Source organism: Acomys minous (assembly GCF_964271855.1).
Source record: "Acomys minous genome assembly, chromosome: 12".
NCBI classification, from domain to species: Eukaryota; Metazoa; Chordata; class Mammalia; order Rodentia; family Muridae; genus Acomys; species Acomys minous.
In genome coordinates this window covers 72,009,596-72,034,494 of record NC_140493.1, presented here as the reverse complement: position 1 = coordinate 72,034,494, position 24,899 = coordinate 72,009,596, and the positions used below count along the sequence as shown (strand labels likewise).

The window sequence follows — 24,899 nt, the reverse complement described above, 5'->3', positions numbered from 1 at the left end:
CCTGGTTGCCCCACCATAACACACACAAAGTGCCATGTTCTAGTAAGTCACCCACCCAACCAGGCTCCACGTGGCTAGCTGTTTGCTCCGAGCCTCTGTGTTCCAGCTTCCTGCATTCCAGAGTGCTGGTATGCCAGAAATGACGGGACGGGACGAAAGGAAGTCTTTTCTTCATAGTAAAAAATGCCAATAAAACATCTCTTGGATCTGCTCCTTCATTCCACCCACACCGCCACTAGCTAAATTACCGTTTGTTCTCATCTTTTGCCGAGTTGGGGTGGGGTGGCTTCTTGGTTGATTTTTCCTGTCTCTGCTTTCTCCACACCCACTTCAATCTGCTCTCTGCACCGTTTCCAAACTGATGGTCATTCAGAAATGCAAATCAGATCACATTTCTCCTAGTGCATGTCCCCCTGCCCATACCTGCATGATTGCAGCTATTTCAATGCTGTGGTCTTTCAAGATCTTCTAGAAGTTTCCTGAAATTTCTAGGACATAGATGAGCCAGCATTGTCCTAAGCCAATTCTGCTGCCCTCTCTTCTTGGTCCTTTCTAGTCTCCAGCTATCTCCCCCCACCAGCACCCCTCCCCCTCCCCCCCCCCCCCCGTTTTAACACTCATCTTTGCTCATAAGACGCCCCCACCTGGCATACTCTTCCTGCCTTTCCCTCAGTGTGTGCCACGCCCTGGCTCACTCCAACCATTCTAGGAATGCCCTTCTTTCTGATGCCTTGTGAGGGTCCCAGGTACCCCTCCACCTCACAGTTGGACCGGTCCCCTGGAGATCCCATAGCATGTGCACCAACCTCAGTGATTGACGACTGACGAGTAAACTAATTTCTTTGCAGTGTTGTGCTGTCTAATAAACTTCAGACAAGTGCATGGGGCTGGGGGGGGCGGTGTTTGAACCAGGACACAGGTGAGTCTGAGGACCTTGATGTCTGTGTGGCACCTGACCTGCCATCCCCTCCTCTCAGTTTCCCCCACAGAAATACAAAGCACCAGAGACCTCTGTGTCAGTGACATTCCGAGGGTGGCATACCTGTGCCCACCAAGGCTACCGTCCTGGATGTGTCCTGGATGTTCAGAGGGTGGCATCCCTGTTCTCCTGTTTTCTGCCTTTTTGCCTCTCCTGTTCCCCAGCCAGGCCTGCTGGTGAGCACACCTGTCGTCCCCACTAGATCCTGGGAAGTGTGCTGCTTATGATAAATGCCATACCTGACTCTGGAGGGATGCGATGTGACTCTCAAATGACTCGAGTGATGGGCAGATACACTTCTCTTCCTGACCCTGGGCAGTCACTTCGGGACACGGGGAGTTCAAGGGTAAAGTGAATGCTTGTTCTGCCCTGATTCAGTCCAGTTTGTCTCTGAGGCTCCTCAGGGGTGCTGGCGCTGAGCGCACACAGGGTTTAGAGGTCATAGTAATGAGTCGGGGCAGGAAGCAAACCTTGGGAAAACAGTCTTGGGGCAGATCGCCCACAGGCTTTCCAAGGCAAAGGTTGCTTTGCGAAGGGCAGTGTGCCTGCCTCAGTTCTGGCTGCCCGAGTGGAGGCTGGCCAAGGCTATCGAGGTCAGACAAGTCTTGTAGGAGGCTCACAGTCTCAGTGGGGAATCAGATGGGTCAGTCAGACAAGTCAGATCTGTAGCTGTCCTGTCAGCCTTGCCTGGCTTGCACTTGAGGTTCCTCAGCAAGCCCTGCTGGTGCTTTTGTGCAAGCCGGTTGACTTCCTGGCTGCAGTATGTCGTGTCAGGGTGTTCAGACCTTGTGATGTTATCTGCTTGCACTGAGGCTCGAGCTGGTTTGAGCATTTGTTTCAAGGGCAGGGTCTCTTGCACTCACACCTGCCAGCAAGGCCAGGGAGCAGCCTGGGGGTAGACCCTGGTTGCACGTGCAGCTTGGGGTCAGATTGCAGAGTTCAGTGCAAGCAGATGAGGACATGGCACTCTGCTTCACGCTCCCAGCTGTGGCCACTCTCAGCCTGGGGCCTCCTTGGGAACATCTCCACTTGTGGTCTGGGGCAGACGTGTTTGTTTGTGTTTGAAGTTCCCTGACTTGGAGTTTGACGTCAAGGCAGGATTGCTAGTTGGGAGGCTTGCAGGGAGGTTGTCTCTGCAAAAATGCACGGGGCTGGCAGCTTCCCTGAGGAGCAAGCCAGGGAACCAGGGAGGGTTATTGCAAAATGCTCAGCATGGGGTCACTGGCGTTTTCTCTTCTGCTTACCCCTCAGTCCCTGGATGATGTGCGCTCTGTCTGTCTGTCTGTCTCTCTCCCTCCCTCCCTCCTTCTCTCTCCCCCCTTCTCTCTCTCTCTCTCTCTCCCTCTCTCTCCCCCTCCCCCCTCTCTCTTCTCTCTCCCCCTTTACTGCTAATGTCAGCCCTTCAGAGACCCTGCAGGGTTCAATTGAGAGCCAAGGGCCACCTCTAGGGCCAAGTGCTGTGGTCAGCCTGTGCCTCTGTGTGGAGCCAGCAGCAGTATGGCAGCCCCCAGCGCCCTCCTTGCATTCCCAGAAATTGTTTTGTAACACATTGGCCATGGTAGCCAGGCCAAACTATTTAGCCAGCCGGGTTGGAGGCAGTCTCCAGAAGCATCCAGCTTTGGAGAGGAGCTGGAAGCTGGAAGGGCACATCCCTGCAGCTGGGTAGAGGGGGGCAGTGGACAAGGGCAGGGGCTTTCGGAACCATTGAGGCCATTCTGGGTATAGCGGGCCATGGCAGCTGTGGTGACTTCCAGAGGTTAGAAAGCTGTAGGCAGGGATTTGGCTGCGGGCATCCACTTAATAATGTGTGTGTGTGTGTGTGTGTGTGTGTGTGTGTGTGTGTGTGTGTGTGTGTGGGGTGCTGCCCATGTGGGAGGAAAGACACAGGGTGCTGGGAGCCTGGGACGGAGTCCAAAGCCAATGCCTATTGGCTAGAAGACTGTGCAGATCTAGAGGCCAGAGATGAGTGAGTGGCCTTTGCAGCTCCTTTGCTCAAGCTAACACTTGAGAAGGGTGGCCACAGGTGCCAGGCAGCGTGGTGACAGGCTTGAAGACACTTGAAGCTGATTCGGGGCCAGGTATCAGGCTTAGCTCAAGGGCTATTGCAAGTCAGACCAGGATGGTGGCCTGCTTGTATGCGTAGAGCTATTTAGGAGGTGTGCGGATGCTGTAGCTTTCATGCATAGCTCTGTTGCCTGACGTAGTCCGGGCATTGCTGAATTTGGGTCCCAACAGAAGTAAGTCTTTCCCAGGGCCATCTTAAGTGTAGTGTTCAACAGAGCTCAGCCAAGCTGAGAAAGTGGGTATCAGAAATCAATGTTTTTGGAGATTCTGTGGGACTCGGGCAGAGCATCAGACTAGATCATATCTTTAACTTCATGATTGAAAAATTACAGCAAAGTTCTTGGTGTCCTTGTTCACAGGCTGGGAACAGTAAAATACAGCTAAATGTCGCGTGGACTTAGCATATGTTGAGCTACTGTGATGAGCTTGTCACTGTGCTAAGCTGTTGGGCAGGTGTCCCTTAGCCGGTGAGGGAGCCAAGCCAGTTTGCTCAGCAGCCCCCGCCCCCCCCACCTCAGCATGGCTTTGTTAGTCATTACTTAGTTTTGAGTAAATGAGTGTCCCATCCAAAGCAAATGAAGGGGGCTGGAGGGTGGTCCAGTGGTTAGGAGCACTTGCTGCCCTTGCAGAGGACCTGACTGCAGTCCCTGGCACTCATGTAGGGTGCTTCATAGCCCTTTATGACTCTCACTTCAGGGGCTCTGACACTGCCTGACCGCCACAGAAAGCCCCATGCACATAAATGCACACACACACACACACACACACACACACACACACACACAATGTAAAACTAAGTCCAGGTGTGGTGGTGCACGCCTTCTACCCCAGCGCTTGGGAGGCAGAGGCAGGTGGATCTCTGTGAGCCGGAGGCTAGCCTGGGCTACGTACTGAGTTCTGTGCCGGAGGGAACTACATGGTGAGAACCTGTCTCAAAAATAAAGTAAAAACAAGTAGAATCTTTGTAAGTGTGTAAGAGCCTATAATATTTTCAGTTTCGTGTGCTTGTTTTGTGAGGGGAAAAAAATACTCCAGGGATATGACTTGGTCTGGAGTCATGTGATGACTGGGATGTAACTCTGGTATTTATTAGGGATCTAAAAAAAATCCTTATCTCCTGAAATTGCTGCTGAGAATCCAGGAAGAGAAAGAGATGTAGATACTACATGAATGAGGAGATGGTTCCTACTGCCAGGTTTGTAAGTGAGCATCAATGCAATTTTGTGATTTTCATAATGCAGGGAGCCTGCCTCTGTACAAGACACTCTGGTGTCTGCCCCAGGCTGTTCCTGGGCTCCATTAGCCCCTGTATATCCTAACACCGGTCATGTCTACTGCCAGAGACTTAGTCTCCTGCCCTGCATTTGGACATGGAGACTTGGGCCCCAGGGAGGGCCCTGCAACAGGCAACATCGGAGTCAGGGTCAGCATGGCAGGTGGCTTGGCATCTGGCCACTCGCCTGGTCCAGGTCTCTAGTTTATAGTTTATAACTCACCTAGGGAAGGGACCTCACAAGCCCAGGCCCTGCCGCCTTAGGGTGGAGCTGACGTCATTTGCACCTGGGGAGGTGCAGGTACGAGGTATGGCTCAGACGGACACCCACTAGAGGTCCGTGTGCCTCTTCACACTGAGGTGTTCCTGCTGGCTGAGTGGAGTGGCGCTCACAGGCTCCTGGTTCCTGAGCACTTACCATGCCCTGGGTGTCGGAGAGAACGCTGGCAGTGCAGTCCACAGGGAATGAAGCAGACAGATAGGGAAACTGATCTCGTCCTGTGACGTGGGTGGTAGCATGGAGCTGAGGTCTGCCTGACCTAGTGCCTCCATTGGGGCATGGATCAAGGGCCTTACCAAGCAGGTCATGTGTTAGAGACCGACAGGAGGCTCGAGCCTCCTTGCATGTGGGTAGCCAGTCTCCTAATAATGGCTGACCAGCAGCCAGTTGCCCTGTGCATGCCTGTGGGTGCTTTAATAATAAAACTGTCAGAGGAGCCCTGACTCCCAGAGCATCACGGCCCCAGGATTGACCATGACATCTGCTAAATACCCTGTGGGGTTTGTAAAAGAGACATTTGTTGTTGGTGTCTTGTGTTTTCTAGGCTTGAGTCTGGGTCATACGTGCAGCAGTTAGAGTGCAGCAGGTACTACGCAAGCTTGATCAAAATTCTCAGCTGCAGGTACTCACCCAGGAAAGCAGCATTCCCAGAATCTACGCCACTCCAGGGCAGTCACTCCATCTGGTGCCATGGGCAGATAAAGGAGAGAGAGCTTTGGAGAGAGGAGAGAGACCAGTGGTACCTGGGTGAGCCGAGATTTTGGGCTTCCCGCTTTTAAAGGTAAATGCAGCTGGGCCTGGGAAAACGGCACAGTCAGCCAAGCACTTGCTGAGTTTGGATTCCCCAGAACCTCTGTAAAAAACTGGATCCGACGGTGTACTTCTGTAAGCCCGGAGCCTGGGGGAAGGCAGGGACTGGTGCATCTCCCTAGCTCACTATCCAGCCGGCCCAGCTGGTTTAGTGAGAGACCCTGTCTCAAAAAATAAAGCAGAGAAGTAATTGAATAAAAGTATCTACCTTTGGCTCTAAACACAGGCGTACACACATGCACAGAAGTACATACGTCTGTACATACTTAGAGGAACATATGTGACAACACGCATTATAATGAACTATTAAACATTTCTGATCTATAATCCCAAGCATTGTTCCGAGGCCAGCAGCCCTTACCCCAGAGATGGGGAGCCCCAGAGATGGGCAAGTGCTCACCTGCGTAGTCCTTGCCCTTAAGGTGATGAAGAGGACCTGAAGACCACTTGACAAGAACGACACCCACCACTGAGCAAGCATTTTCCATGGTCAAGCAATTTATTTGGTGAATTGCTCCCCTTACCCACCCACCCACCCACCCACCCACATACGCACCAGGGTCTCATGTGGCTCAGGCAGGTGTCAAACTCATGATATATAACCAAAGATGATGTCGAACTCATACATCCTGCCTTTACCTTCCAAGTGCTAGGAGTACAGGTATCCACCACTACCCTGGCTCAGTCTAGGCAATTTAGCCTTTCAGGTAGCTCAGCCCTGTTGTAACCTGAGGCTGGCGCTGGTTATCCTTTGGCTGTGTTCTTCACAGGGACATGTTGAAGTGAGGAACTTCGAGGCTTGTCTGTGGTCTCAGAACTAACAGTCTTCTTCATGTCATTGTGTCTTTTTTGTTTGTTTAGTGTTCTTTTGTTTTCGTTTGTTCGGTTTTGTTTTTGTTTTTGTTTTTGAGATGGGGTTTCTCTGTGTAGCCCTGGCTACCTTGTAACTCACTCTGTAGGCTGGGCGGGTCTCAAACTCAAGAGACCTGCCTACCCCTGTCTCCTCAGTGCTGGGATTAAAGGCGTGAGCCACCAGGCCTGGCTTATTTTTGGTTGCACGTGTGTGTGTGTGTGTGTGTGTGTGTGTGTGTGTGTGTGTGTGTGTGCATGTGAGTGCTGGTGTCCTCGGAGGTCAGAGGCATGGGCTCCTTTGGAGCTGGAGTTACAGGCAATTGTGAGCCGCCTGGCATGGGTGCCTGGAACTAAACTCAGGTCCTCTGCAAGAGCCCTAAACTCTCCTAACTGCTGAGCCATCTCTCCAGCCCAATGGTTAAGTTCATCTGACGTAATTCTGCCTAGCTAGAGCTAACAGTCTTCTTCATGTCACTGTGATCTTCAGAGTTGGCCTGAGTAGCTGTAGCAATGCTGTGGGACTTGCATTTTTCTTCCTGGTTCCACGCATTTTTGTAGGTAGAAGTTTAGCAGCCTCAGCCTTCAATTGTCTCTGTCTTTCCCAGGTTGAAGCTGAGCCCTGGGGCTTTTTTCTAAGATCATTGATCTTAACTGTCAAAACTTTGAGCAGAAGCCAGGCCAGTGGTGCAGACCTATAATCCCAGCACTCAGGAGGCAGAGGCAGGCAGATCTCTGTGAGTTCGAGGCCAGCCTAGTCTACAAAGCAAGTCCAGGACAACCAAGGCTACACAGAGAAACTCTGTCTTGAAAAACCAAAAAAGAAAAGAAGAAGAAGAAGAAGAAGAAGAAGAAGAAGAAGAAGAAGAAGCAGCAGAAGCAGCTCGAGTAGATAATAAATCTTTCAGTCCAGGCTGCGTAATGAGTGCTTGCTGTATACAGAACCTACCAATTTGTTTGTGGGCTCACTGAAGCTTTCACACTCCATAAACCTGGCCATGTGTTGAGAACAGTGAGGCGCACACACTCTTAATGCAAATGACTATTGAGGTGGGCAGACCTGTGGCCAGCTTCCTAACGACTCCTGACACTGTCGGTCACGTCACTGGAACCTCAGGTGCTTTTAAATTCCGGAAAATTTAGATCTTGTGGGCTTTGTGGTAAAGAGGAAATGACACCACCAATGAGAGGTCCCCTGGGCTTGGCTGGCAGGCCCTGATGCGGTTTGTCTCAGAAAGTGGACATTTGGTGCTTCTTTGACTGCCCTGACTTTCAGAAAAAGCGAGGGCAGCGTCATTTCCTTGTGATGGGAGCCCTGGAGTGCCAGGCGTCACCATTTGGCTATGCATGGGCAGGAGGGAGCTCTGCTCCTCAGTAGAGAGAGTTCACTGGAGACAGCAGCACCAGCAAGCCAGGGCCTATGCCATGTTCTTCAGCTCAGGCCCCACTGGCAGCGTGAGTTGTGACCTGGGTGTGATGAGGGGGTCACTTCAGGTTTTATACCGCCCTGCCCGTGGCCAGCTTTGGAGTATTTGGTCAGATCTCTTACCGCTTTCTAAAAAAGATGAGATTAGGGTATAGCTTAGTGGTGGGGTATGGAGTGATTGTAGCTGTGAGGCCTATGTCATGCTGGGAAAAGGTGGGGGGGTGTTTGTTTGTTTGTTTGTTTTAAACAGTGTGCTGAGCTTCCTGGCAGGTAGTGGTAATCAGAGATGCAGACTAGCCCTCAGTCTCTGTGGGACTCGGGACTCGTAACCTAAAGGAAGAGAGGCAGACATGCTGGAAGGACTGAGAGGCATCTGGGCAAGGGCCTAGAGGCTTCCTGGAGGAAGGGGTGTGGTAGCCTAGACCCAGAGATTCTTGGCAAGGGACATCCTTGACACAAGGATGAGCGGCTGAACAGGGCTTGGGGAAGGCAGGCAAGCGGACCTGGGCACCCACAGGCTGGCTCAGGCCGCGGTCAAGCTGGTGCTTCCCTGCATTAGCTGGCCACAGCCAAAGTCCTGTGGAAACCAGCTAAGTCATTAATCATTCCGCATTGGTCCAGCCTGTGAGCCCCACACTGTGATGGGGGGCGGGGGGAGCGTTATTGCTGAGCCCAGTCATGTTCATTAATGTGGAAAAGGGTAGTTTTGAGTCCACACAGTCATCTGCTGGCTAGGCCCTGCCTCTGGGTCCAACCCTCTGGAGCCGTGGTCCTCAAGCCATTTGGAGTGGAGGGAGGGACTGGCTGGAAGCTCTGAGATTAGGACCTTGGCATTTCTTTCCTCCTTCCGCCCGTAGGCGTTTGTGGGCACACCATCACACCCAGGTGCAGTACGATGAGGCATGGAGGGGGCAGAAATGAGTGACAGACAAAGACCCTGCCTTCATGGTAGGGGGGATCTAATGAGTTACTTGTGGGGGTTTCACATCCTAGTTCGGTCTAAGCTAGTTATTTGGGGGTGTAGAGTGAAGTAAGACTCAGAAACGAGCCATCTTTTTTGAGGTTACACAGCCAGTGGCAGGTCTGACCTGGGACCTGTTCATCTGGGAGGCAGGTATTCAGCTGCTGGGTGAGAGGGCGGGAGAGCAGGGCGGGGCTAGCCGGAGGTGTGGGGGTGAGCTAGGAGGGAATTTGGGGCTCTGGTTTTAGAGTTTTCCTCTGTCCATACTGTAAGGAATGGCTCAGAGCCTAAGGGAGGGGTGGGAGTGTCCCTACTTAGGCCTCTGCCTAGCAAAAGTGACGGCATTTGTGAACTTTGCCTCTGAAGATGTTTTCAGGAGCTTAGGTTTCCGGTTAAGATAGCAAGCAGATGGGTAGGAGATGCTCAGTGAGGGAAGCAGTGTCTGCCCCGGGCACCGGGCCAGGGTGCAGGACTGTCATGGGCTCACCGGGACATTCCAACTGCATACCTGAGTGGATTATTTTGATTCTGTTTTTCCACTATGACTGGTTCCAGTTATGACTGGCTGTCCTGACACTGGTTAGCATGATTTGGGGCCCTGTAAGAGGGCCAGTAACTCTTGAGTGGGCTCAGAGGTTTGGTTGGTTTGTTTTTGTTTTTGTTTTTTGTTTTTAGATTATTGGTGGAATCAAACTATCTATCTATCTATCTATCTATCTTTTTAAAATTTGATTTACGTAGTGTGTGTGTGTGTGTGTGTGTGTGTGTGTGTTCTTGTGGGCATGTGCATGTGGAAATCAGAGTTGATGTCAGATATTTTCCTCATTTTGTTCTCTATCTTTAAATAAGATTATTGTCTCTGTGTGGTGTGTGCATGTGCCAACACACTCGCACATGTGTGTACACAGTCCGCAGCACACATGGGGAGGTCAGAGGATAATTTTCAAGCCGGTTCCCTTCTCCCTTCATGTGGGCCCCAGAGGTTGAACTCAGTGTTAGTTTGTCAGTCTTGGTGACGAAAGTGCGTTTCCCTGCTGAGTCATCTGGCCAACCCATCTTTACTAGTTTTCTAGGATGTATGGTAACAAGGTAACAGACGTCAGCAAATTCATGAGAAGCATGCTGAGATCTTTCCAGGTAGTGTGAAGGGAAAGGCACCACCCAGACGGCCCTGGGCCTGAGTGTTTCTAAGTGACAGGGTCCGTCAACAGGACCTGGTCCTGAGAGTCTGCCTTCAGAAAGTCTCCTGGTTTCTGGATACCACGGGCTTGGCCAAGCCAGGTAGCTGCTCTCCTTGCTTCTCTCTGGGTGGCCCTGGTCCCCTCTGTTGGAGCCTGCTGGGTAGCCTGAGCTGGAGCAAGCCTCCTCTTCAAGCAGGCCCCAGCTGCGCTCTCCTGTGTGTGTGTGTTGTGCCGCTGCCCTTGGCGTTCCTCAGCGCTGGCCAGAGCTCTGTGCTTGACCCGGGTCAGTCCGTCCTTGTTCAAGCTTATCTTACTTGAGTCTTTTGAAAGCTTTGGACATTCTTCCCTTGGGAAACATAGGCCCATGGGTCTGGAATCCGCCGACATCTCAGAGTGTAAATCTCCGATAGCCTGCGTGGAGGCTCCAGTCAAGGGCTGTTACCACCAGCACCGTCCCCACCCACCCAGTAGTCACAGCCACGTCGGGCGTTCTGTGCAGTGATGGGCTGAGAGCTTGTCTCTGAAACTCTCCGAGGGAGCAGCTATTAATATATTGGGGGAGGGCTAATGTGAGTGGGCGCGTATGTGTCTCTCTCTCAGAGGGGAGCATAAGTAACGTCGTGCCCAGCATCACAGAGCCAGGGGAAACCCTCTGCCCCGGCTCAGGCTGTCTGAGTCACAGCTGAAGGATGCCCCATCCCCCCTCCCCTCCCCTCCCCTCCCCTCCATTTCCTCCTTTGTTATCAGTTACCTGTATTTGTTTATCTGCCCCCTGTTCTGACTAGTCATGACCTTTCTGTTGAGGGGCTGGTTTTGAAGGCAGTGCAGTTGGCCAGCCTCAGTGAGGATTGGGGGCGGGGGGGGGGGGTCGAGCTCCATGCTTGTGACCAGACCCTCCTAACCCCCCTCCCCATTTGTAGCCTTTCTGCACCGCGAGTGACAGCCACAGCAAAGGATCCCCAGGCCCTGCTGGCTCCATTCTCGGCACATCCCTGTCATCTGCCTGAACTCCCCCAGAGGCCACATGGCTGCCACATGCTTTGTGCTCCCCATAAAGGTGACCTTTCCTTTGCTGGACTTCCCACAGGCAAAGCTGGTGCGGTACATCTGCAAGCAGCGGCAGTGCAAGCTGAGCGTGACCCCCTGCGACAGGACCGCGGAGCTCAACAGCTATCCCCGCTTCAGTGACTGGCTGTACATCTTCAACGTGAGGCCGGAGGTGGTGCAGGTACGCAGCAGGACCCAGGCCGGGGTCAGGCAAGAGGGGACCAGCAGAGGCTGCATCCAAACCTGAGAGTGGCCACATGCTCTGCTCTTGGGAAGGGGGAGAGGGTGGCATGGGGGCTAGGGGACAGCAGCACCCAGGGGGAACCCAGGGTACCAGTGGCTACAGCAGGGGCCCCAGGTGCCGTTGCCTCCTAAACTGCGACAGCTGGGCGCAGTGGTCATTCATCTGACCATCATGAAATGACCACCTTCCTGGACTCCTCCTTGGCTCTGTGGCAGACATTGTGTTAATACTTTGACACGGTGTAACATTGGGGTTGGCGAGATGGCTCAGAGGTTAGGAGTACTTACTGCTTACGTGCAGGACCCAGGTTCGGTACCAGGGCTCAGTACCCACGTGGTAGCTCACAAGCATCTGTAACTTCAGTTTCAGGGGATCAGATGCCCGCTTCTGGCCTCTGCAGCCACCAAATATGCACGCGGTCCATACACAACCATGCAAAGCAAGCATTTACCACATACTAAAAGGAAATGAAATTGTTACCTCTCTCTGCCCAGAGTTGCATAAAGAGGGAGAAAGAGCCTGAGCTCAGCTTACTCTCCCAACGGCCCGAGCTGTGCTTTCTTCTTCTTCTTCTTCGTCAGTCCATCTTTCTGTCCTTCCACACCCTACCCAACCCCAGCTTACCACTTAACCAACAGTATAACATGGAGAATGTGTCAGGGTGCCGGGCTGCCCTCAGGAAGATGACATAAGCAGCCATGTGGGAGCGGTGCTTCGCCAGGTCAAGTCTCGTAAAATGTCCTATGTCTATTCTGCAATGTGAACAGCTGGCCCTCGCCAGTCCTTAAAGCGAAGCCCAGTCAGGATGGGCCCTGAGGAAAACAGAAAGAACGAGAGAGAGGTCGCATACGTAGCCTTGCCACTCAGGAAAACCAAACCAAACAAAACACCAAAACAATCCTTTGAGATTTTGATCTTTACTTCCCCACAGTGTAAAAAAAAAATCTTTATAACATTCTATGGGGGTTGGGACCAGGCAGGCAGGCAGGCAGGCAGGCAGGGAGTTACTGGTCTCATGCTGCTGTTGTGACTGTGCCTTTAGAGACTAGAGCTGTAATCTGAGGCCTGGATACCAAAGAAACAGTATAAAGTTACCTTGTGTGTGACTTTTCCTGCCTGTGGCATGCTGAAGGAGCAGTCTTTTTTTTTTTTTTTTTTTTTTTTTTTGGACAGATGAGGGCTTAGAACGTTACTGAAGTTAATCTCCTCTGTGTATTTGCTGTGGTGTTTTTTGTTTGGTTGGTTTGAGACAGGTTCTTTTTTTTTTGTTTTTTTTGAGACAGGGTTTCTCTGTGTTAGCCTTGGCTGTCCTAGACTCACTTTGTAGACCAGGCTGGCCTTGAACTCACAGCGATCCGCCCACCTCTGCCTCCTGAGTGCTGGGATTAAAGGCGTGCGCCACCACGCCCGGCTTTTGAGACAGGTTCTTGCTCTCTAGGCCCCGATGGCTTGGAATGCTGTATGTAGACTGGCAGGGTGGCCTCACACTTAAAGTGATCCTCCTGCCTCTGCCTTCCACATACTGGGGACAGGCATGCATCACTCTGCTCAGCTGTTGGTTAGCTGCTCAGATTGGAATGTAAGTGTGCAGGTTGTTTGGTACTTCTGTGGGGCAGTTTCTGTGGGGCCCATCCAGAATAACCTTATGTTTTGCTCTCATCACGTGACAGTTAACCCAGTGTGGTTTTCTCATGTTTTCCCACTTTGGTGTCTTATTTATTGTTTGTTTATTAATGTTTCCTGGTTTGGTGTGATACGTTGGCAGACAAAGATCCAGCTCCAGCCATTGGCTATGACAGTAACCAGTATTACTGTGACACTCTTTGTAAATACGCTGTGCTTTTCCTTAGGAGACATTCCTGGATGGGTAATGACACCAACATAAAATGTGCCTGTCCTCACATGGAGTTGGGGGAGGGGTGAATCGAGCTGTCCTAGGCCCCAGTTACCCTCACGTGTGGTGTGGTCCACACTGTAGGCAGAAAGGGGTGGAATTAAGACGGAGGGAAAACGCTTTGTGCAACAGGCTCCTGGAATGTTAGCAGTTGCACGCCCGCACACACGTGGGTGCATATAGCATACACACAGAGTATAATGAGCTACAACCTCTGTCTGTCTCCTCGCCTACCTTCCTGTCCATCAGTCTTCTACCGTACAGGAAGGAGGTTGGACATGCTATGTGGGCACAGACTGAAGCACATAGACTTGGCAATTGTGCAAAAGCAAGTCTCTTCCCCCAGCCCGCCACGCTGCCACCATCATCTGAGTCTCACTGTACCTCCCCCATCCTCGGGATCTATGCCACTACCTCCTGCTGAGGGAACATCAGCCCAGGCATGTTCACAGGGCTGGTGACAAGGACAAGCCCCAGGCATGGTTCCCGAAGTCCAAAATGCTAGACTCCAGAGCGTGCCTTTTCACCTCCTGTGCTCTCTGAAGATACACTTAGCAGCTGGTCTGTGCCCCAGAAGAACTTGGGAGACTCAGTCTTTGGGGAGGTGGGGCTGGGTGGTGTTGCTGCAGCGGCTGCTGTGGCCCCTGGAGAGCTGTGTGATGGCAGCCGGGTTAGAGGCCTCCCAGCCAGGCCCAGCTGTGGCAGATGCTGAGTCAACCACTGGCTGACTCATGTAGCCCCAGAGTGACTCAGCAGAGCTGTGTGCCCAATGAGCAGCCAGCTCCTCTGGATCCAAGGAGCTGATTGATGATGGACGACCAGGCCCCCAGACCAAGTGGATGATGGGAGCCAGGATGGCCGTTGGGATGGAGAGCTCTGGGAGCACTGCCTGCTGCCCGTGACCTCTCACCTGGAGACAGTCGGCACCTGAGAAGGCACCCACTCACTCAGAGGTTTCATACTGCCTGTTTTCATGTGTGGATACAGGCTGTCTCCCTACCTCAGTATCTTGTTAGGCAATAGTTGGGACCTTCTCTTTTCCATCCATTCTCTGGGTGTTCCTGAGAAGTTTTGTGCCTCTGTGCACATGGACTCTGTCATAGAGACCAGGATCCTAGCCCTTGCCAGCCCTCCACCCCGCAGGAGGACTAGGCCCTTAATGGAATAGCACGCCTCTTCCTGCTCAGACTGGCCCTGGGTCATCAACAATAGAAGTTAAGTAGCACTATTTCCTTGGCCTGCCCAAGTGCAGTGCCTTAGCCCACCTGCCCATCTACCATTAAGAAAGCTAACAACTCCCTCCCGCCACACACACACACTGATGGAGAGGAACACTGAAGTCCTGCTGATGACCTCATGAGATAGCTCTGACCTTAGCATCCCAGCCTGCCACAGAGAGGTCCCAGTACCTGTAAGCCCCTCCAGAGTGCCAGCTGGAGGTCTCTATGTGGAATGTAGATCCTTCTGGAGAGACTCCCTCTGCCTGACCTGGAGAGAATCTCCTCTGAGGAGTACAGACTACAGAACTCAGATCCCTAAAAAAAAAAAAAAAAAAAAAAAAAGCCCCTACTGGGCATGGTGGTGCACGCCTTTAATCCCAGCACTCAGAAGGCAGAGGCAGGTGGATCTTCCTGAGTTCGAGGCCAGCCTGGTCTGCAAAGCAAGTCCAGGATAGCCAGGGCTATTACATAGAGAAACCTTGTCTCAAAAAACGAGTCCCCAGTGCATGTGAGCTTATGATTTGGACAGAGTCAGTGGGCCAGGCAGCCACGGCATCTATTCCTTATTCTGGGGAGGAGTTTCACATTCTGGGCCGTCTGGCTGAATGTACCCACTGAAGGCCGTGGGAACAGCTGCTGGAGTTATTTTCAGCACACCCCTGAGTTCTGTGGCCATGCATGGGAAGTGTGAGGGCACCCAGAACCCCTTAACCTTCTCCGTCTGTGTATCCCTGAGCAAGTCACCTCATCTCTCTGGGCCTCTGTTTACCCACGTGAGAAATAGTTTAGAGAGAGCTTGCTCAGCCCTCTCCTCAGGCAGGTTCTGTGGGAGACAAAGGAAGGCCCGAGCAGTATAAGTGTGTACTGTGAGGTGGTCTGGGGGCCTGCATCACTGAGCCTTCCCAATGGGCTGTGCTGCGCCTCAGCTGTGTGTCTTCTCCAGTGACGTCAGTCCCACTGTCTTTCAGAAAGGATTTCACACTGTTCAGCCAGTGGGCTCCTAGGGAACATGTGTCATTTGTGTGTCCCCCTGGTCATCGCTGGGACCCCTCCCCCATAAGCACGTGTTTACCTCACACGCCCACGCCAGGCCATGGATTCTCATGGGTCCCTTGTGTGTTTTCACCCCATTGTTTTTTGCCATTGTTACTTATCCCACACAAGAGATGATCAGGAAACAAGTCAGAGACCCGTGGATAACAGGAGGGACATAGGGTGCCTTTAAGCTGCCTTCCACACCACGCAGTGGCAGGAACTGTTAGGAAGTGAGCAAGCAGAGGGCTCCCTGCTCCTGTACTCTGAGGTAAGTACCTCGCTCACAGCTGCCAGGGACCCGGCCAGACCTCCCCGTGTGTGCCGCAGCCATTGAAACTGACAGTCCCCACTTGTTCCCTTCCTGCCTTTTGTTTGCTTCCATGGGATTGTGCAGTGTGCATTCTGCACGGTGTTCAGTCTTGTTCTTGCCTTTGTGTAAGTCCAGAAAGCCCACTTCACTCTTCTCGAAAAGCACAATAGCGAGAGAGCTCCTCAGGATGTCTGGCAATGGGCTGGGGATGCAGCTCAGTGACAGAGCGCTACTGCCTGCAAAGTGACAGAGCACACTTCCTAGCCTGCTGATGAAGGGGCAGGGACATCCCCAGGGAGGAGAAGTTGAAAAGGAAGACTTCTCCAACCCCATCCCCCACCCCCGACCACACGCACACACACATGCACACGCACACACAATGAGTCCCAGAGTTCTGTCTCCAGCACTGGAGGAAAGGAAGAAAGAAACCTGTTGTTCTGAACAACTGACTGTGTTTGGATGGGACCACTTGCTTACACAGATGCTCACAGTGGCACAGTGACATCAAAATCTGCATGAGCCTGTTCGCGTGCGTGCGCGCGCGCGCGCGCGCGCGCACACACACACACACACACACACACACACACACACACACACCCGTGAAGAAGCCATGTCCTTGGCAGGTGGGAAGCCCTTGGAAAGTCTTCTGGTCAAAGGGTGGTAGAAATAGTCACAAGTTAGTCAGGATGGAGGTTGAGGGTGTTGGGGTTCCTCCTGTCGGTATCTCTCCATCTCTCTCATACCAGGTCCAAGATGTCTGGCAGCTGACGAAGGGTCTAGCCTTGGCATCTCAGCACAGGATGATGTGTCTTAGGGCTGCTTCTGAAGCCTGGGAGGGGGTAGATGGGGTCTTTATATGGTAGGATTTGTCTGTTCCGCCTCTTTTATTTTTTTTAAATATGTGTATGAATACACTGCCTTCATGCACACCAGAAGAGGGCACCAGATCGTATTACAGATGATTGTGAGCCACCGTGTGGTTGCTGGGAATTGAATTCTGGAAGAGCAGCAAATGCTCTTAACCACTGAGCCATCTCTCCAGCCCCCTTCCACCTCTTGAATGTTGTGCTGACTTTGGCTGAGGTCACATGCATAGGAAGCCGTAGGAGGAGAGGCTTCCCTTTACAATGTCACCTTCCTAGGGTTGGCTAACCATCACCTTAGCTTTATGCTGCAGGGTTGGGCGGTGTTTATGGTCACTTTCAGTGCCCCTGGTGGGTGAAGAAAGGGATGTCAAGCCAGGCCTGCATGGCAGCACACATCCTTAATCCCAGAATTCAGGAAGATGAGGTAGGAAGTTTGTGAGTTTGAGTCTAGCTTGGGCTACATAGTTCCAAGGTAACCTGGGATGCATAGCAAGACACTGCCTCAAAAAACTAGTTAAGGAAGTCAGGGCAGGAACTCAAACCGGGCAGGAACCTAGAAGAGCCCATGCAAAGGCTATGGAGGGGTGCTGCTCACTGGCTTGCTCCTTATGGCTTGTTCAGCCTGCTTTCTTATAGAACCCAGAACCACCAACCCAGGGGTGGCCCCACCCACAATGGGATGGGCCATCCCACATCTGTTAACTAATTAAGAAAATGGGCCTGGGCTTCGTGGCCTGTGGTCCCAGTACTTTGGAGGCAGAGGCAGGCAGATTTCTGTGAATTTGAGGCCAGCCTGGTCTACAAAGTAAGCCCAGGACAGCCAAGGCTACACAGAGAAATCCTGTCTAAAAAAAAAAGAAAGAAAAGAAAATGGCCCACAGTCTTGTTTCCAGCCCATTCTCATGGAGGCAATTTCTTTTTCTTTTTCTTCTTTCTTTTTTCTTTTTGGTTTTTTGAGACAGGGTTTCTCTGTGTAACCCTGGCTGTCCTGGGCTTACTTTGTAGACCACACTGGCTTCGAACTCACAGAGATCCGCCTGCCTCTGCCTGCCAAGTGCTGGGATTAAAGGCATGTGCCACCATGTCAGGTGGGGAGGCAGTTTCTTAATTGAGGCTCAAATGACTCTAGCTTCTGTCAAGTTGACATAAAACTAACCAGTATAACCTGAGTAGATCCCAGCCCTCCACAGCTCAGAGCCTGCTGTGGCTCTTACCTGGAAATCTTGGCTTCCTCTTCTGTCCCCACACCTGTGGATGCTCAGCGCAGACCCTGGGCAGTCACTTTGCCCATCACTGACATCCCTCAGTGTGGTAGCCCAGGAGGTGATGTGCTAGATGCACTGACAGCCTGGACGGTTCTATGTCAGTGGTTGTGGCGACCCCTTGGGGATGGCATCAAACGACCCTTCCACAGGGGTTGCATTTCAGACATTTACAGATGCATATGACATCCTGCATATCAGACATTTACAGTACGATTCATAACTGTAGCAAGATTGAAGTTATGAAATAGCAATGAAATAATTTTGTGGTGGTGGTAGGTGGGGGTAACCAAAACATGAGGAACTGTATAAAAGGGTGGCAGCAGTAGGAAGGTTAAGGACCACTGTTCTATATCAGCATGAGTATTCAATTATGTGGGTGTTGGGCTGTTTTCTGCACTTGATCTGTGCAGCTCTTGAACCTGCCTGAGAGGGCTTGTGCCAAGAGTTGGGATGCTCCGTCACTCTCTCTCTGTCCTCTGGGCCTCCAGGCTTGGGTAAAAAAAAAACACAAATAGAGAGCTGACAAAAGGTGCTCTGATGGAAGCCAGCATAAGATGTGTGCGGCCAGCAGTCAGCAGACAGACCTATCCCGGCCAGGCAAGGAAAGACAACACCAGTGATATCAGGAAAGTCATTGTTCAGCCCCCCAAGTAGGACAGGAAGAGCACAGAGACAAGGGAACAGCGTCCGTGGGGACCCTGAGGCCAGAAAAGCCAGAGCTGTGCTCATAGGAGAGAGGTCTGGGAGGAGACTAGGGAGGAAACCGGGCCAGCTCAGGAGCTCTCCGTGTGTGGAGGACAGGGCACGCGTGGGTTTTGTCCTAAGGGGGATGACTGAAGCGTGTGAGAGAGCAAGGGAGGGGTGGTTGACTATTGGAGTTGTTTTGAGGAAAGTAAGGCTTGCACTGGTGAGCAGGCCGAGTTCGCCGTGGGGTTGCTAGAGAGATGTAAGGGAGAAGGCAGCGGCGCTTGGAACTGGGGTCCCTAAGGCCCGTACAGTAGAAATACAAGGGATGGGAAAGGACTGGAGACAAGTTCGCAGGCAGCCCCCCACTGTACTCCTCCACCCCCGGCCCCCACACTGACCATTTCCAACCACCCCTGCCCCACAGGCTAAGTCGAAACATCACAACTTTGATTTCCAGCTGCAAGTGGGGAAATGATTTCAGAGCCTGCTGGCCAGGGCGTCATTCTTCCCCTCCGCCCCGCCCCACTTCAGCAATTTCCCCGTTGGAAGTTGGGAAAGGAAGTGGGGAGAAGGGCCAGCTGGGATCAGTTCTAGCAGGCAGAGGCGGATGCTGCGCAGAACCTGCTGTCGTCCAGCACAGAGCCTCACCGTAGGTCCCCGCGTGAGCTCTTGTACCTGGTACTGCAGAGCTGAAGATGTCCGTGGGTCTGCCCTGGGCCACACAGGCAGGGCTCTCGTGTCCCTTTGCTCTGTCCTCTCAGCCCTAGAATGGAAGAGGCCCTCTCTGGGATGAGCACCATCCTGGCCTCCTACTGGTTTTTGGCTGTGTTGGCCCGGGAAGAGTGGCTCCAAAGACAAGGTTCTCTAAGAAGCAAACCAAACAATCCACATTGCCGCTTGGCTCTTGACTAGAGATCAACTGAGTGAGTCCTGTGGCCCTTTCCCCCAGCCTCTTCGCTCTTCTTGTCAGCCCCACAAACCCGATGGGAGTCAGAGGCCTGGCTGCTCTCCGGCAGCTGGGAGCCTCCCCAGGAAGCAGGCCCACTGTGCTGCCTTGAGGGAGGGATCTGTACAGAAATGTCAGCCCCAGCTGCCTGTGTCAGAGGAAGTGAGATTGTTGCATTGGATGCTGGGTCTCAGTATGGGGGCTGGATCTCAGGCACTGCTTGGTACGCTGGACCACAGAGTCGTCCCTGCTTAGGAGGGGCCAGCAGAGGCCCAGCAGGTGGGGCGGCATGCTTCTGTCTGTTGGTGTGTGGACGGCGGGAAGATGCAATGACAAGGCTAGCTTTTGTGTATGGGAGCACTCGAGTATGTGTATGTGTGATACATGCACATGTGCACACGTGTCACAAACATGCACGCGCGCGCACACACACACACACACACACACACACACACACACACACACTCCTGTTTAATCTTATGCCTGGGGAAGGGGCAAAGGGTCCTCATTTCTTGGTTTAGCATGAAGCTCAGAGAAATTGAGTGACTTGTCAGAATCGTGCACTGAGTTAGCTGATGGCAAGGTCAGAATTCAAATTCCGGTTGCTGTGATCCAAAACCGTGGGATCTACCCTGCCCCAGAGCAGCCCAGTTCAGCGTTAGCATCTGTGGCGGTGTGCCGGAGTTGGCTGCCTTTCTCCCGCATTCCTTCCCTCCTTCACTGCCCTGTTCCCCCCCCTTCTTCTTTCTCTTCTTTCTGCCTGCTCATCACAGTTATCAATTGTTTACATTTTGTGAGGTACCCAGATTATCTCAGGGATTCATTGATGAAAAAGATAGCGTGGCCCAGGCCTTGCAGCCGGAGACTGCACTTGTAACAAATAACTACCATGCAAAGCTGAGGGACTGAGGGCCGAGGATGCCAAGCAGAGGGTGTACGTCACTCCCTCAGTGAGCACGTGTTTAGCCGTGGTTGGATGCTGGCTCCCATCTAGGTATATGCCACTTTCCAGTTGATAAGAGTAGTGTGTTTTTTCTGACCCTGGACCAAGGTATGCTTTAAGTTCTAGGGTAGGGGTACCACTGGGCTCTGGCAGTCTGTAAGGAGTCACGGGTAACCTTGATAACCCTGTGTTGTGTGCTGTGAACTATGAACCCATCTCCCAGCTCTTTGGGGTTCTAGGTTGTTGAGTGTAAGACAAAGTGACCAGACTGGATATGCCATGAGACAGGGATACTTTCAATCATAGCTCTGTTCCCAGCATTTGCACACTGGTATGCTTTCTGTTTGTTTGTTTGTTTGTTTGTTTTTCGAGACAGGGTTTCTCTGTGTAGCCTTGGCTGTCCTGTAATCACTTTGTAGACCAGGCTGGCCTCGAACTCACAGCGATCTGCCTGCCTCTGCTCCCCCCCACCCCCAGGTTGGGATTAAAGGCTTGCACCACCACTCTTGGCTGGTATGCTTTCTGAATGCTTGCGTTTGGATAACAGCCCAAGCCTTTTTGCTCCTCGGGCTGAGATGTCACAGGAGCTCGTCATCTGAAGGAGTAAAGGTGGCACTCTGGGGAAGCCTTGAATTTGCCAGTCATCGTGGCAGCTGTTTGTAGGCTGTTGTGTCTGCGGACCAGAGGCTGGCCTTGACCAACAGCATGTGCCTGTGGCCCGTGGTTTGGAATGCTTTGTGCTCAGCCTCCTCTGGACACTGCTAGCATCCAAGCTGCCAGCTTGCACGTGTGCTCTCTCCTCCTCTGGGAGGGCAGCGGTGAAGACAGGAGTGCGCTTAAAGAGACCTGACAAGCCAGAAGGAAACGTGTCAGCACTGCCCTGCTTCAGTTGTCATAAAGCACAGTTCCTTCCTTGGCTAACTTTTGCGTATGTGTAGTGTGTGTATATGAGCTGGTGTTGTGCGCATGTGCGGAGGCCCAGAGGATGCTGGGTATTCTGCTCTATCACTCTCCACCTTCCTCCCTAGAGACAAGACTCTCGCCAGATTTGCTGGTGACCTGTAATCCCCGATGATTATCCTGCCTCCACCCCCAAAATACTAGGGTTCTTGGTATACATGCAGCCACCTTCAGTTTTTCTATGTGGGTTCTGGGGATTTGAACTCTGGTCCTCATGGTTGTACACACGCTCTCAACCAATGAGCCATCTATCCTTAGTCCGTCACCTTTCGCTTACTCACAAATGCCAAGTACACATTAGTTTTGAATTTGTTCTTTATACTGGTTCTTGCTGGAAGACTATATTGTGCTCATCCTAATATCCCCAGTGCTGAGCAAAATGTCCTGCACATATAGCTCGTTATTGTTTGAATGAAGGATTTTAAAAAGAGCAGGGGACCAGGCACATAGTCAATATTTATCACGTAAAGCTCTTGTGATCTTTTCCCGTTAGTTGGTGCTTCTCTGTAGTAAATGTAGCTATCAGCAGACTTAAGACACAAGCCTGGAGAAGCGTGTGTAGAAGGGTGATAGCATTAGGAAGTCCCTCCTGGAAGAACAGCCCTGTGTGGCAGGCGTGCACGACTCAGGGCCATTAGGAAGATGGGAAGCAGGGGTCAAAGGGCCTAGCCTGCCTGGGTGGTGGTGGCGCACGCCTTTAATCCCAGGACTTGGAAGTCAGAGGCAGGAGGATCTCTATGAGTTTAAGGCCAGCCTGGTTGGTCTACAAAGTGAGACCAGGACAGCCAGGGCTTAAACAGAGAAACCCTGTCTCCAAGAATAAAATTAAAAGAAGCGGGGAGGGGGGAGGTGTAAGGGGATTGGGGCGGGGGGGAGGGGCTAGGCTGGGTGGAGGAGCCTGAAGGGTCAAGGGCCACCTGCACTCAGAACTAGGCTCCCAATTTGGGTGTAGTGGTGCAGCTCTACAATATTAGCTACTTATTAGGAGGCTGAGGCAGGAGGCTAGCAAATTCAAGTCTTGTCTGAGTGTCTCAAAACTTCAAAGGAAAGAGGAAGAAGAGTTCCACCTAGTCATCTTCAGTGCTGCACAGGACAATGGGGCTCCCAGAAGGGGTTCCTGAAGTCCTGCCCGGACAGATGTGTGCACAGCAGGACAGAAGGCTGTGTATACCGCTTGGTGTGGTAACAATTTCTGCTGTAGCTTTCATGGCATCTGTGCCTCTCGTCCCCCATAGAAGAGGGTCACCTGGAGGCTCTCGTGACATGGCCATCAGCCTCCACTTCCCATCAGCAGACAGAGCTCCTGTGCCCCAGCAGGAGCCACAGGCCTCTGGCTCACACACATGGCCTAGCAAGGCTTCTCAGCTCCCCTATGGCTCTGCTGAGACCTTGCTCCTAAAAAAATAGTTAGTGAGGGCAAATCTTTTTTTTTTTCCCTTAATTAACATTTCTCTCTGTTTATTTTAGAAAACACAGAAGAACAAAGAAAACAAGACCTATAATCACATTCAGAGGTGCTTGTTGGTTCTTGGGTTTAGCATCCCACCCCTGCCCCCTTGTGACGGCATCTCATGATTCCGGGCTGGCCTTGAACTCACTAAGTATCCAAGACCAGCCTTCATTTCTCCACATGCCCGAGTACTGGAATTACAGGTTTGCACCACAGTGCCCAGTTTAGAATGTCCCTGCTATTCGGGCCCTAGTCATGTGCTCATGTTCAAAGTGTGCAAAGTTTAGGGGAGCAGTAATAGTTCTGAGTACTAACGGTTTGCTGCAGGGTCTTAGTGCTGTGGGTGGGTGGGTGGTGGGGACACTGGGACAGTGGCCGTTTCCTTCCAGGCCGACTTCTGCATTACTCTTCTTTCTTTTCATGCTGTAGCTCATGTGTGGATTTAGGCTGTAATTATTTAGCGAGGACTCCCAGTGCTCCTGCGGCTGATGTGCGCTGTACCTAGATGTCACATCCGGTTCTCCCAGCGACTCTCAAGAAAGTCGCTGTGTGTGATACTCTGTGGGCAGAAAATGGGAGGCAAAGGAACCTAAGTGGCGTGTCACCCACCTCAGGCCACAGAGTTGGCAAGTAGCAGAGCCAGGGTACAGCTCTAGGAAGTATGGCTGCAAAGCTAGGGCACAGAATTCGCCTTCTCGTCTTTGTACTTCTTTGGGCCCCGGTCGTCTCTTTCCCCTTATAATGCCGGGGATCTTTACACTGTTTAATCTGTTTTTGGTGTGTGCTCGAGTTCATCCGTACATGTGTACATCAACATCACATGTCTTCATCACTTGCTCTTCGCCATATTTTTTTTGAGACAGGGTCTCTCAGGGAGTCTGGAACCCTCTGATTGCCAACAAGCCTGAGGCGTCCTCCTGTCTGTACCTCCCCAGCCCTAGGATTACAGATGTGCACACCTGGTCTGGCTTCTTCTACTCGGGGGTCTAGGAATCTGAACTTGGGTCTTGATGCTTGTGTGGCAAATACTGTACTGACTGGTCAATCTCCCCAGTGCTCTGGAACCAGGATTTTTGGCTATTTTATTGGGTTCTTTCTCTCTTCCTATACCACCCCTATCCCTTTCAACCCCTAAATACTAGGTAGAGAAAGAAGGATTGAGGGGGAAAAGGGGGTGTCAATATCATTAGACTACTTCCTGTTGACTATGGGCGTCGAGGCCCTTGGGGGCAAGTTTGATCTTTATCGTCAGCCTATTTCCAGCCAGCAACCAGTAGCACCAGGACCAGGAGCAAACAGAGGCAGCAGCAGCCTCTCGCCAGGATCTGGTATTTATATACCCTCTTCAGAGTCTCCAAAATGTCAAACAAACTCTTTTCAGCTGGCAGAAATCACACCCCTGCTAAAGCACGAGACAAATCATAGTCAGCTGCTGTGGGCAACTGGGATATTCCCAACATAACTGGGTTTCTTAAGAAACCAAAATTTCTCACTACAGTACCCTTACTCTTTATTTATTGAAAAAAAAAAAAGATTATTTACTGCTTTAGGGAAATATTCCCCCAAAATCTAATTCTAAGTGTTCATTCGAAGAAAATTAGAAAGTACAGAAAAACTTCAAAAAGAAAACGAAATCTCCTCCCCGCCACCCCCACCCCAGACGCTGGCAGTCCGCCCTGACCTCTTTCTCATTATTTTCTTACTTTGGGAGAGGAAGAGTCACTGGCCCTGGAGTCATGTGTGACTGTGTGACAGCTGTACGTGCTCCTTTGCCCGTCTTGTCTGCTGTCCAGGCCAGGCTGTGTAACTCTTAAGGCTCTTGTGTGCCCCAAATGTGTTAGAGGCTATGGGGGTTGGAGGGTAGTTGCAGTTCATGTGGAAGTGGGGAGTCCCCAGATGACTCATGGGAGGTGAGAGATAACCGTGCTCCTCTCTGACTCCGTTCTTGCCTTTTGCAGGGGGAAGGTAGCGAGGCAGGGAAAACTGGGTCCTGGCATGCTGGGTCCCCACCCCCTGCCGTGAGGCCACACAGAGCCTTGGTCTCTGCCTCACGCCCAGCACCTGCTCCTGGAACTATGTGCTGACTCCCCAGCTCCCAGGCACAAACTATTTTTGGCTACAGTGACCGTTCGCTAGTAATGAAAACAGAAACCCCTCTCCCAGCCTCGGTCTTCCGTGGGTCGGTGCACTGGGGGCCAGGGCTGCTGTG

The 24,899-nt window shown here is 52.0% G+C and overlaps 1 protein-coding gene across 1 annotated transcript in view; it reads left to right on the top strand.

The window, feature by feature from the left end:
* Window positions 1–24,899, top strand: part of KSR1 (kinase suppressor of ras 1) — a 141,477-nt gene that overhangs the window by 67,994 nt on the left and 48,584 nt on the right. Inside the window, exon 2 of the mRNA XM_084748212.1 lies at window positions 10,911–11,051. Within this exon, the coding sequence (XP_084604338.1) occupies window positions 10,911–11,051 (141 nt within the window). The remainder of the gene's footprint in view (window positions 1–10,910; window positions 11,052–24,899) is intronic.